The sequence below is a fragment of the Rhinopithecus bieti genome, unplaced genomic scaffold (assembly GCF_001698545.2).
Source record: "Rhinopithecus bieti isolate Rb0 unplaced genomic scaffold, ASM169854v2 scaffold_34310, whole genome shotgun sequence".
Taxonomy (NCBI): Eukaryota; Metazoa; Chordata; class Mammalia; order Primates; family Cercopithecidae; genus Rhinopithecus; species Rhinopithecus bieti.
Genome location: NW_016814622.1, coordinates 1,262,425 through 1,276,683, shown reverse-complemented (window position 1 = coordinate 1,276,683; position 14,259 = coordinate 1,262,425). Strand labels below are relative to the sequence as shown.

The following is a 14,259-nucleotide window of genomic DNA, read 5'->3' as shown; positions in this document are numbered from 1 at the left end:
AAAAAAAAAAAAAAAAAAAAAAAAAAAAAAAAAAAGAAAGATCTTCCCATCTAAGGCTCCCAAAGTGCTGGGATTTCAGGAGCAAGCCACCATGCCTGGCTATAACACTTTTATATTTACCAAACTGATGACACAATTTTTTTGTTTTTTTTTTTTGAGACAGAGTCTCACTCTGTCGCCAGGCTGGAGTGCAGTGGCGCGATCTGGGCTCACTGCAACCTCCACCTCCCAGGTTCAAGCGATTCTCCTGTGATGGCACAAATTTTAAAAAATCAGAGAAAATCAAATTTTGATGAGGATGCTACATTACTTATGTTCTCTTACACGCTTCTGATGGAAATATAAATTAGCACACCTGCTCTGAAAATAATTTGGCCTTCTCTAATGAAGAAGGAGGATGTGTAGACAGACTCTGTGATACCAGAATTCTAAGTATACATATTTAAGAAACTCTTCACAAGTGTGCCAGGATACACACAGGACAATTCACAGCAGTCATGTTTGCAATACAAAAAGCAATCCAAACGTCTCTGAATCACACAATAAATATAGAGTGGCATATTCACATAATGGGATATTATATATTCTTGAAAATGGACATAGGAGTGAAGGTGAATTACAGCAAAATACATCAACATGGAACACAACGTAGGTAAAAGAAAGCAAAGCGGCTGGGCATGGTGGCTCACAACTGTAATCCCAGTACTCTGGGAGGCTGAGGCGGGCAGATCACTTGAGGTCAGGAGTTCGGCACCAGCCTGGCCAACATGGTGAAACCATCTCTACTAAAAACACAAAGATTAGCCTGGTGTGGTGGTGCACGCCTGTAATCCCAGATACGTGGGAGGCTGAGGCAGGAGAATCACTTGAATCCAGGAGGCCGAGGATGCAGTAACCTGAGATCCTGCCACTGCACTACAGCCTGGGTAACAAGAGCGAAACTCCGTCTCAAAAAAAAAGAAAAAGAAAAGAAAAAGAAAGCAAAAGCCAATAGGAGAATACACACAACATGAGTTCATTTATACAATTTTTTAAACTTTACACTACATTGGCGGGGCACGGTGGCTCATGCCTGTAATCTCAGCACTTTGGGAGGCCGAGGTGGGTGGATCACTTGAGGTCGGGAGTTCAAGACCAGCCTGGCCAACATGGTAGAACCTGGTCTCTACTAAAAATACAAAAATTAGCTGGGCGTGGTGGCACACACCTGTAATTCTTGCTACTCGGGAGGCTGAGGCACAAGAATTGCTTGAACTTGGGAGGCAGAGGTTACAGTGAGCCGAGATTGCACTACTGTACTCCAGCCTGGGAGACAGTGCGAGACTCAGTGTCAAACAAACAAAAAACACAAAAGAAACAAAAAACAGACCAAAAAAACCCTTTACACTACATTGATGAGGGATCCATATGTGGTAAAATTATACAGACAAGCAAGAAAACAATAACACAAAATCTTTGTTAGTGGTTACCCAGTAGGTGGGCAATGAAGAAAAGGAATCAGGTTGAGGAAGTGCACAAAATGGGACTGATTTAAAGGTATGGTTGAAGATCTATTTCTTGAAGCAGGTAGTATAAGGGTGCTCATCTCATATACATATTTATATGTTAAACATGGAACATTGTTTTGTATGTAGTCAGTATTTAATAAAAATTAAAAACTAAATTTCAAAAAATTGCTTAGTTTTAGCTGAGTAATACAACAAAGCAGTTTTCTAAAAATGTAAAATAAGAGTGGCAACAACGTGTGTGTGTGTGTGTGTGTGTGTGTTTTTAAGAGATGGAGTCTTGCTCTGTCACCCAAGCTGGAGTGCAGTGGCATGAACAAGGTTCACTGCAGCCTTGCCCTCTCCGGCTCAAGCAATCATCCAGCCTCAGCCCCCCAAGTAGCTAGGACTACAGGTGTGCACCACCACACCTGGCTAACTTCTGTATGTAGAGACAGGGTTTTGCCATGTTGCCCAGGCTGGTCTTGAACTCCTGAGCTCAGTAATCTGCCTGCCTTGGCCACCCAAAGTGCTGGGATTACAGGCTTGAGCCACCATGCCTGGCCAACAATGTGGTTTTTATGATCAAATATTTCAAAGACAAACTAAGAATTTTCCCATCTCCCAAACTCAAGGTTCTAGTGGTCAAGATTCCTAGAATCAGAGCAACATCAGGAAAAATTAATTTAGTGTTAAAATGAATTTGGTACTAACAAAATTAACTTATCAGATTTTACTAGGTATCTACCACATGCAAGGTGAATTTCCATATGTTCCTTTGTTATCCTTCCCATATGGAAAGTACTATGAATGACTGGCTCCAAGGGACCTATGCAAAGAAAGCTATTTGATGTTATAAATTTAGGTTCTAAGGCTAGTTCAGTCCCTTATTCACTGGATGAGCGAACAAGCCACAAAATCTTGAGAGAGCTTTACCCTACTTATGTATAAGACAGATTTTGAAAACAGCTACTTCGGCCTGGCACAGTGGCTCACGCCTGTAATCCTAGCACTTTGGGAAGCCGAGGCGGGTGGATCACCTGAGGTCGGGAGTTCCAGACTAGCCTGACCAACATGGAGAAACCCCGTCTCTAGTAAAAATACAAAAAAATTAGCTGGGTGTGGTGGCAGGAACCTGTAATCCCAGCTGCTCGGAAGGCTGAAGCAGGGGAGTCACTTGAATCAGGGAAGCGGAGGTTGTGGTGAGCCGAGGTGGTGCCAGTGCACTCCAGCCTAGGCAACAAGAGCAAAACTCTTGTCTCAAAAAAAAAAAAGAAGAAGAAGAAGAAGAAGAAAAAAAAGACAACAGCTACTTCACAGGACTGTTGTGAAAAGTACATGAAATAATATAAGATAAAGTGTGTGTAGAATTTGACTCCAGGAGCTATACTAGCTAATCCCAATCCACCGGTACCACTCACTGAGTCTAGGTAACTTGACCTCCCTGACCCTGTCACCTCTACAATGAAAGGATGCTTGACATACAGAGTGCACGGAACAGCAGCTGGCACACAATAAACTCCAGATATGTGATTGTGATTCTGGCTGATGTTACTGTTATAATTCTGTCACAAAGGCCTAATTTGTATCCAAGTTTACATTTTCTGCAAATGAGTCCAGGCTATCCTGTAACCCACTTATCCTGTAAACCAAGTATTTTAACCCACTTAAAATACTTGGTTCCTTGGTGACTTTTCTAAAATAGCATAATGAATCATTGGCACAATGAAAAACATACTTTAGCTGGGTATGGTGGTGTGTGCCTGTAATCCCAGCTCCCTGGAAGGCAGACTGGAATCCTCGAAGGAGGATGCTTGAACCCAGGAGTCTGAGACCAGCTTGGGCAAGATAGTGAGACCTCGATTCTAAAAACAAACAATCAATCTCTAAAATACACTCTACTATTCTCAGTTTATAATGTGTTCTAAATATCAAGCTGTATTATTTCTTGCCAAAACAAAAATCTGGCAATAAATTTAAATATAGAAGCAACAATACCGAAAGCCGTTATTATTATTTTTTATTTCTTCTATCTCTTTTGAAATCTAAAAATAAACAAACATATATACATTTTTATTCTCAATTTTTTTTTTTTTGGAGACAGAGTTACTCTCTTGTTGCCCAGGCTGGAGTGCAGTGGTGCCATCTTGGCTCACTGCAACTTCCTCCTCCCGGGTTCAAGTGATTCTCCTGCCTTAGCTTCCCCAGTAGCTGGGATTACAGGCATGCGCCACCACGCCTGGCTAGTTTTTTTGTATTTTTAGTAGAGACCGAGTTTCACCATGTTCGTGAGAGTAGTCTCGAATTCCTGACCTCAGGTGATCCATCCACCTCGGCCTCCCAAAGTGCTGGGATTACAGGTGTGAGCCACCACACCTGGTTTATTCTTAATATTTTAAATATGTATAATCAGGCTGGGGGCAGTGACCCATGCCTATAATCCCAGGGCTTTGGAGGCCAAGAGGGAGGACTGCTTGAGCCCAGAAGTTCCAGGCTGTAGTGAGCTATGATCATGACACTGCACTTCAGCTTGGACTACAAAGTAGTCTCAATCAATCAGATCAATCAATTAATCAATGTAAGAACTGCCTGTCTTGGATTTCATTTGCCATCCCCTATTTGTATTAATTTATCAGACTTATGACACTGATCTGAATGTAGACACTTGATTGTAAATAACACGCAAGACTGTAACAACTATTTTTACAGTGGTTACTACTTTTGTTAATGGCCTAAAAAGTCAACATAAGAAAATGAAAGAGAAAGGTAGTTAAAAGAAAAGAAAAGAAAAGAAAAGATGAAAAAAGTTGTTAAATGAAAAGGATTTCCAAAATAACTTGTGCTTCACCCAATAGAGAAAGGAGGCCAGGAACTGGCCACTAAAGCATTCCTAGGAAGAGTTCCAGAGAGGGAGAAAATATTCAGCGGTGGCAGTGGCAGCTGTCTATGAAACTTAGAATATTTGGGGATCATCTTTAAAATAGGTTACTTTGCCGGGCGTAGTGGCTCACACCTGTAATTCAGCACTTTGGAAGGCCGAAGTGGGTGGATCACTTGAGGTCAGGAGTTCGAGACCAGCCTGGCCAACATGGAAAAACCTCGTCTCTATTAAAAATACAAAAATTAGCTGGGTGTGGCAGTGGGCACCTGTAATACCAGCTACTCGGGAGGCTGAGGCAGGAGAATCACTTGAACTCGGGAGGCAGAGGTTGCAGTGAGCCGAGATGGCACCACTGCACTCCAGCCTGGCCGACAGAGGGAGGCTCCGTCTCATAAATAAATAAAATAGGTTACTTTAGTTGGGTGTGGTGGTGCACACCTGTAGTCCCAGCTACCTCAGGAGCCTGAGGTGGAAAGATACTTGAGCCTAGGAATTCGAGGCTGCAGTGAGCTCTGGTCTTGCTGCTACATTTCAGCCTGGGCAACAGGATAAGACCCCATCAATCAATCACTCAATCAATAAAAAATAAATAAAATAGGTTACCTTTTGGAAGAGGAGAGAAATTAAGAACTTTAGGGGAAACTGAAGGCAGACTAGGAGCCATTCTCATCTGGGGTGTGTACTGGGAATGCCACATCTCTAGACCCACCAAGATAGGACCTCTAGAGAGGAAAGTACTGTGAAGGAAATACAAACTCCACAAATGTTTCTAATGCACAAGAAGGGTTGAAAACTACTGGCTTAAGAAAACCAAATCAAGAGTGCCCAAAATAACCCAGTGGTGGCAGCAATAAAAGTAATTACATGATAGACTACATGAAAAGCATGAACTGGTTCTCCTTGCTTTCAAATTATAAGGTTCCCTGATATGTCCCATGACCAAGATTCCCTAAGATGCCAAAAAAGGCCACTACTGCTACTGCTACAGAGCTCTAAGCACTAACAGTGGCTCCAAAGCAAATACTAGCTTTAAAAAGAAAACAGCCTCCCTCTTCCTAGGTAGCTGTCTGGTGCTTGAGGGGTATCGGAGTGGACCAGGCTTGCGGGGCACAATGAATAACCCTATACCTTCCAATTTGAAATTAGAAGCAAAAAGGGCTGCTAAAATACTAATTCACAGAAATGACTTCCAGAAATGACCTGATAAGATTATTCCTGACTGAACTGGATTCTGAATTCTTCTAGTTTTCTTTAATATCTGGCTACAACTTGCCAGTGAAGAATGAACTGCTCAATTTCAGAAGCCCTATAAACCAAAGCTGACAACTTGATGTAAATTTCGAGTCTCATGCCTGATGTGTAGGCCACCCAGAGAATTCACCAAAATGCCAGATGCCACAACCAGAGACATTCAAACTGCAAACCAGGACGAGAAGTTGTGGACTGCAGGCTATGGACAGCTTTTCCCAAGACTGTCAGAACAACGAGACTTCCTAACAAGGCTTTTACCCCTCTTAATTTTTCCTCACTAATGCCCACGTCTTTCACTTTGGCAGGATCACGCTGTAGCTAAAATTTCACAGTCAGTAGCTTCTGTGGGTAACTTGCACTCCCCGCTTTATACTTAGCCTGGTCATGGAATGCTGGATTGCCTATTAAACAGGGAGGAATCTGTGCAGTTCATGACACTTCTCGTCGCGATTTGGGTATGGTAGAGCAGATCACTTGGTTAAAATTGGCAGACTCCTTGTTTGGCTATACAATTGTAGTTGATTTGGTTCATAAAAACCCTGGCTAAGGACCATACTCTATATGCTTGGTGTGATCCTCATGACAGTCATAATGGTAGTCTCTCTGGTACGCTGTATCCTCCCAAAGTGTTAAATGTCTCCATGTAGCCACCTATCAGATGTCAAATGGTTTCTCTCTGGCTAAAACAACAGAAACTCAAAAGAAACACATGATAATGAGAACACCCCATCAATGGCATGCTGAAACAGGAAACCCAAAATGATGGCAACTGAGAACAGCAGGGATATCCTAGGTTTTGGTTACACTCTTACCTAAGTGAAAGCCTGACCAAGAGGGAAGAATTGTTAAATAAAAATTATTGGAAGCCACTGTTTGGGACTAAGTTCCTGCATTAGGCCCCAGGAAACCAGGTTAAAATTAAAAATGGAATAATCCCTGCTAAGGTTCCACATTCCCAAACCTAAATTATTTGACCTTCCTAGAAATCAGAAGGAGATAACAGTTAATTTCCCACACAGCACAGTTTATTATTTATTTTCTGAGACAGCCTCGAGCTGTTGCCCAGGCTGGAGTCCAGTGGTGTGATCTTGGCTCACTGCAACCTCCGCCTCCCAGGTTCAAGTGATTCTCGTGCCTCAGTCTCCTGGGTAGCTGAGGCTATGTCACCACGCTCAGCTAAATTTTGTATTTTTAGTAGAGACGCAGTTTCACCATGTTGGCCAGGCTGGTCTCGAACTCCTGGCCTCAGGTGATCCACCTGCCTCGGCCTCACAAAGTGCTGCAATTACCGGCGTGTGCCACCGCATCCAGTCCCCAACTGAAGATTTAAACTGTCCTGGCTGGGCGCGTTGGCTCAGGCCGGTAATCCCAGCACTTTGGGAGGCCAAGGCGGGCGGATCACCTGAAGCCAGGAGTTGGAGACCAGCTTGGCCAACATGGTGAAACCCTGTCTCTATTAAAAATACAAAAATTAGCCAGGCGTGGTGGCACGCACCTGTAGTCCCAGCTACTCAGGGGGCTGAGGCAGGAGGATCGCTTGAACCCAGGAGGCGGAGGTTGCAGTGAGCTGAGATCACACCACTGCACTCCAGCCTGGACCACAGGGCGAGACTCTGTCTCAAAAAAAAAACAAAACAAAACAAAAAAAAAACCCCACCTAACCAACTTCAGTTGGCACAATAATAAAGTTCCCACTACTTTAATCCTTACAGAAAAAAATGTAGTGTGAAATAACCTGATGTTAACTAATCAGTTACTTTTCTATGTGGGGTAGTCTATTGTGGTCTATTGTTCTGTCTCCCTGTCCCTGCCTTACAAAGAAAAGGAACTCTGAAAAGACCAGTACACGATTTGTTCTTTGCTTCAACTTTTTTTTGAGACAGGCAGGGTCTTGCTCTGTTGCCCAGGCTGGAATGCAGGGGCACCATCATAGCTCACTGCAGCCTTCAACCTAGGCTCAAGTGATCCTCCCATCTCAGCCTCCTGAGTAATTGGGACTACAGGTACACACCACTATACCTGGTTAATTTATTTAATTCTTATTTGGTAGAGACAGGTCTCTCTATGCTGCCTAGGCTGATCTCAAATTCCTGAGCTCAAGTGATCCTCTCGCCTCAGGCTCCCAAAGTGCTGGGATTACAGGAGTGAGCCACTGTGCCTGGCCTGCCTCAGCCTTCTTCAGCCTTTGCCTGTCTCTAAAGCCAACTTCTGCTCAGCTCATAGGAACACTTATTCTATTTTATGGAATGTAGTGTTGCTCTATTTTAGAATCACGATAAGGCCAATGGAAGGAAGGGAGGGAAGGAGACTGAGGCGGGTATCAGCAGGATTTCCCCACAAAGACCCTGATGAAATCTACAGTCAATAATGCTTTAATAAATCCTACTGGGTATTCTGCATATATTTGTGTTTAATGTTCCTTTTTTTCTTCCTCTGTAAATCTCATTAAAATTTAAAAACACAGGGATTTCCCTTTCTGTCCTACTAAGTCTAAATTTAAGAATGGTGGTTAAATCTTACTCAAAAAATGCTTTACTACTGGGTCAACAGTATCAACTTCAATGAATTCTCCATTGAAAAGTCTTGTTCTTGCCTTGCTTAATATTTTAATTGGATGGAGACATCCATACCCAATTTACATAGCAGCTAATACAAATGACCCATTATTCCAAAATCCCCCAAAAGACTGGAATTAAGGCAGACAATCAATTAAATGAATTTTAGCAGGAATCAAACAAATTCAGGCAGGAGAAAAAAAAAAAAAACAATTCCAAGTATGGAATAAAGTAGGCTTCTGCTGAGCGAAACGCCTGTGGGAGTACCCAATGAGGCTGAGGGGATTTACTCTGCAGAAGAGAAAATCAACAAGACCCAAAATAGCAACTTCTAAGGGCTGGTTATGTTTGGAGTGACTATAACTCCATATGACAAAATACTAAACAGTGTTGTAGAAGTTTCCAGAAGACTGATGCTAGTCTGAAGGGGAAAAGGCTCTAATAACAAAGCCACTGAACACTGAAACAAGATGCTACGGGAAGGAGTGTGTCTCCATCCCTGAACACGCTCAAGGTTGGCTAACCAACCAGCTATCATAAATACATTTAAAAAATCAATTATTTCATTACATGTTACAAATTTCTTCTTCTTCTTGTTGTTTTGAGACATCTTGCTCTGTTGCCTCCTGGGTTCAAGCAATTCCCCTGCCTCAGCCTCCTGAGAAGCTGGGATTATAGGCGTGTGCCACCACGCCCAACTAATTTTTGTATTTTTAGTAGAGACGAGGTTTCACCATGTTGACCAAGCTGGTCTCAACTCCTGACCTCAAGTGATCCATCCACCTTGGCCTGGGCATGATGGCTCACATGTGTACTCCTAGCAAGTGGAGGCTGAGGCAGGTGGATCACCTGAGGTCAGGAGTCTGAGATTAGACCAGTCTGGCTAACATGGCAAAATCCCCATCTCTACTAAAAATACAAAAATTAGCCAGGTGTGGTGGCATACACCTGTAGTCCTAGCCACTTGGGAAACTGAGGGAGAAGAATTGCTTGAACCCAAGAGGCGGAGATTGCAGTCAACTCAGATCCCACTACTGCACTCCAGCCCGGGCGACAGAGCAAGACTCCATCTCAAAAAACCAAAACCAAACAAACAAAAAACTGACCTAAAAGATGTTTAAGAATAGAATAGTATTCCAGATATAGTAGTGAGACGTTCAAAGGTATATAGTCAGATGCTGTGGTGTGCATTTGTAGACCCAGCTACTTGGGAGGCTGAAGTGGAAAGACTGCTCAAGCCCAGGAGTTCAAGGCCAACCTGGGCAACAGAGCAAGACCCATCTCTTAAAAAAAAAAAGTACAAAAACAATGGAGAAAAATAAATCTCTCACCAGAATCTAACGTTTATTAATTCAATGGCTGGAAAATACAAAGGAAAATGAAGAGACTCATCTGTGAAAATAATATCAATTTGCAAACATAGTCAACTCAGGCTTACTTATATGTGCATTTAGTAAATGTTCATGACCCAGTGTGCAAGCCTGAATATCATGAAACCGATTTTTTTTTTTTTGGAGGCGAGTGTCGCTCTGTTGCCCAGGCTGGAGTGCAGTGGCGTGATCTCAGCTCACTGCAAGCTCCGCCTCCCGGGTTTACGCCATTCTCCTGCCTCAGCCTCTGGAGTAGCTGGGACTACAGGCACCTGCCACCACGCCCGGCTAATTTTATATAGTTTTAGTACAGACAGGGTTTCACCGTGTTAGCTAGGATGGTCTCGATCTCCTGACCTCGTGATCCGCCTGCCTTTGCCTCCCAAAGTGCTGGGATTACAGGCGTGAGCCACCGTGCCTGGCCTGCAATGAAACCGATATTTTAAAACAAGTGTTCAAACATTGCCTGAATGAGCCAGTCCACCTTTTTCAGTAGTGGTGGTAAAAAAAGATTGCATACTGCTGATGGCGGAATGTTCCTTACAATGAATGTTAGCTGCTAGGGCATGCTCCACGGCTGTAAATCACTAAGAGAGCTGTTCCTGAAGCAAGTGTAATACAACTAGGAATGGCGCTGAGAAGGAAAAAGTCTGCAAGAATGACTATTCCAAAGAGGGCTGACAAAGTTGCCTGGTACACTCTACATTGTTGCAAAATTGGTGGGGGAGAAAGATGGGGGGGGGCAGGTGCTGGCAGTAAGATACTCGGTGAAAAAGAACTGGAAACAAATGTATATAAAATGCTTCTAATTTACTTTATAAGCATATGAAGTTATATACACAATTTTAAACAATGCCCTATAAACTGAAAATATGATACTTATCAAGTTATTTAACTTGGGATAGAGCTGGCTTTAGAGTAAGTCTTCTGTGAATGGTTCATACTTGAATGATACCAAAAACAAATCTTAAAGTTTTAATTATTATTATAAGCCAAAATTAATTCAGATGCAAATATGCATAATCACACTAGTGGGCTAACCAGACAAACTACCATGCACTAAACTGATAATGATGTGACAAATAATAAAAGAAGAGGCCGGGCGCGGTGGCTCAAGCCTGTAATCCCAGCACTTTGGGAGGCCGAGACGGGCAGATCACGAGGTCAGGAGATCGAGACCATCCTGGCTAACACGGTGAAACCCCGTCTCTACTAAAAAAAATACAAAAAACTAGCCGGGCGAGGTGGCGGGCGCCTGTAGTCCCAGCTACTTGGGAGGCTGAGGCCGGAGAATGGCGTAAACCCGGGAGGTGGAGCTTGCAGTGAGCTGAGAGCCGGCCACTGCACTCCAGCCTGGGCGACGGAGCGAGACTCCGTCTCAAAAAAAATAAAAATAAAAAAATAAAAGAAGAGCAGCAATGCAAAATCATGACCAAAAAAATAAAATAAAAAATGAATAAAGGAAGCAAGCAAACAAGAAGGAAAAACCACAGACAACTTGATACAACACCATGGTAAAAATTTTTCCTGGAAAACTGTTAGGATTAGAACTATATCCAGGTACACATGAATAGTGGAAGGTACGTAACATCATAGAATACTCGATTAGAGCCCTCAGTGAACATCCTTGTATGTTAATTTTAGTTCTGAATATCAAATTGTAGTAACCCCTAGTGTATTTATTAGTACCAAATCCTTAGATAGCCGAAGATATGAAAGTTTAAGGAAATAGATAAAATTTACTCTTCAGGACAAAGGACTGGAATTTTTAGATGTTTCATGCCCACCTTGAGAAGCCTTAAGGCCCATTACGGGTTGCAGATCACAAAGAACCACTTGTTTTTTTTTTTTTTTTTTTTTTTTGAGACGGAGTCTTGCTCGTCTTGCTCTGCCGCCCAGGCTGGAGTGCAGTGGCCAGCTCTCAGCTCACTGCAAGCTCCGCCTCCCGGGTTCACGCCATTCTCCTGCCTCAGCCTCCCGAGTAGCTGGGACTACAGGCGCCCGCCTCGTCGCCCGGCTAGTTTTTTGTATTTTTTTAGTAGAGACGGGGTTTCACCATATTAGCCAGGATGGTCTCGATCTCCTGACCTCGTGATCCGCCCGTCTCGGCCTCCCAAAGTGCTGGGATTACAGGCTTGAGCCACCGCGCCCGGCCAAGAACCACTTGTTGAAATAACATTTTTAGTGCAGAGAAAGTCTATCTCCCTACCCACCTCCCACACACATAACAGGGACAGGGCTTCAAAATCACCAGGATATAAATAACCATGAGGAATACATTAGAAATGTATATAGAGCATTGCACTTATCAAAATACCGCACAACTGTACAGTGCTGTGCAGTTTACAAAGCCCTTTTATATGCATTATTTATTAATACTCACATCCATCATAAGATGAAATTATCTCCCTTTAAAGATGAGAAACCCAAGGTCCAGAAAAGCTAAGTGCCTTACTCAAGGTCAGACATTCGGCTAAGTGGCAGAGCCAGGACTTAAATTCAGTACTTCCTGTTCCCAGTTCATGGTCTCTGTACCCCTCAACTACTATAGGTCAAATCTAGAAACCAAATGAAGTATGTAAAAAGACTCTGCAAAGCTAGAAACAACTAGAAGGATTTTATGACGAAGATCATTAATTATTTGCTGGTGTCCTACCAGTGAGTGAGATGCCTATGCCTGGGCCCAACCTAATTGCGTAGGCATTACCATGTGAGTGTCAGGACTTTCAAAAATCTGCCCAGGTGATTCTAAAAGGCACTAGGCAAAGGCTTGATCCACGCTAAATGATACCAATGGCAATGCTGCTTCATGAACATGCTTTTCTACTTTCAGTTTTACTTCAACACTTCCCTTTTATATTAATCATCGCTCCTTAATCAGATGTGGTGTGTCAAGGGTTTAAGGAAGCCACAGTGTTCACTTTAAAATTTTCAGTATCAGCTATAAGAAAGGTACAAATTTGCACAATATCAATTACATGGAAATATTTTGTATTGTATTATTTTTTAAAACTCTAGTCAATATTAAGAGTATTCAATAAAAGTATAGCCTTGCACAACTATATCAATAAAAAAGTACAAAAAAAGCACAGCCTTTAGTTTGTGCTGTTAAGAACATTTAAAAATAATCTCCGACCGAAAATAACCCAACAATTTTTTATGAAATACTACATTAACTTGCATTCATTTGAGGAATAGGAAGCTTTATGGCATTAAACATAAAATAAAAACAACAGTTGAGGTATTTAAGGGACAAATTAGATGGCAATTAGCACTGACAATCGTTTAAAAAGTACTGGATATTGAACCAATCTTACCTTTTGTAGACTTGTTGGATTCAACTGAGTTTTGTCAATTATTTTTATTGCAACCTAGAAAGAATAAAAAGTATTTATGGATTTTAAGAATGCAATAATTATGGACTGGTAACTGCCAAGATATATGGCATTAAGAAGCAAGCAAGCAAGCAGCAAACCTCAAAACCTAAAACTCAGCTGGTCACAAAAAGCAACTGTAACTTTGTAATGGTAACTTTATAAAATTGTGTAACTGAAAATAAGGGCTTCCATATCAATTCTTTCTTACTAAACTTCTCTCTACCCTAAATACAAGAGACCCTAATAGGCAGGAATATCATCACCCATATTTGGCTTGAAGTTACAGATAACTGACCTTTGTCCCTCTACAATTCTTAAGGATTAAGGGAGGGGGGAAGTATGTCAGAAGTGTTTGACCCAGAGCAACTCCATCTTGAAAAGGGGCTGGGTAAAATAAGTCTGAGACCTACTGGGCTGCATTCCCAGGAGGTTAGGCATTCTTAGTCACAGGGTGAGATAGCAGAAGCTTGGAACAAGATACAGGTCACAAAGACTCTGCTGATAGAACAGGATGCAGTAAAGAAGCACGCCAAAACCCACCAAAACCAAGATGGCAACGAAAGTGACCTCTGGTCGTCCTCACTCCTCATTATACACTAATTATAATGCATCAGCATGCTAAAAGACACTCCCACCACCACGACAGTTTACAAATGCCACGGCAACCGTGGGAAGTTACCTAAACAGTTCCCTAAAAGGGGAGGGAGCTTCAGTTCCAGGAAATCGCTGCCCTTTTCCCAGAAAGCTCATGAATAATCCACCCCTTGTTTAGTATATAATCAAGAAATACCTAAAAGTAGACTCAGTCAGGCAGCTGATACTGCTGCTCTATGGAGCAGCCATTCTTTGGTTTTGGTTTACTTCTTTTTTTTCTTTCTTTCTTTCTTTCTTTTTTTTTTTTTTGAGACAGTCTCCCTCTGTTGCCCAGGCTGGAGAGCAGTGGCACGATCTCGGCTCACTGCAACCTCCACCTCCCAAGTTTTAATAGTTTCTCCCGCCTCAGCCTCTGGAGTAGCTGGGATTACAGGTGCGCACCACCATGCCCGGCTAATTTTGTATTTTCAGTAGAGACAGGGTTTCACCATGTTGGCCAGGCTGGTCTTGAACTCCTGATCCCAGGTGATCCACCCGCCTCGGCCTTCCCAAGTGCTGGGATTACAGGTGAGAGCCACAGTGCCTGGTCTGTTTCTTTACTTCTTTTATAAACTTGCTTTCATTTAAAAGAAAAAAAAGAAAAGAAAAGAAAATCTGGGGGCTTCAAAATAATAAATGTACTGTTATAACATTTTAAATATATATATATATATATATATATATATATTTTTTTTTTTTTTTTTGGAC

The 14,259-nt window shown here is 42.3% G+C and overlaps 1 protein-coding gene across 7 annotated transcripts in view; it reads right to left on the bottom strand.

The window, feature by feature from the left end:
- The window catches only part of MARK3 (microtubule affinity regulating kinase 3), a 124,606-nt gene that overhangs the window by 68,874 nt on the left and 41,473 nt on the right, over positions 1–14,259 (bottom strand). For all 7 annotated transcript variants that reach the window (XR_001881393.1, XR_001881394.1, XM_017851522.1 and 4 more), the window contains one exon: positions 12,859–12,912. Coding sequence is in view for 4 of the 7 variants with exons in the window: in XM_017851522.1 (XP_017707011.1) it covers positions 12,859–12,912 (54 nt within the window). In the remaining 3 variants the exon portion in view is untranslated. Of the gene's footprint in view, positions 1–12,858; positions 12,913–14,259 lie in introns of those variants that run through there.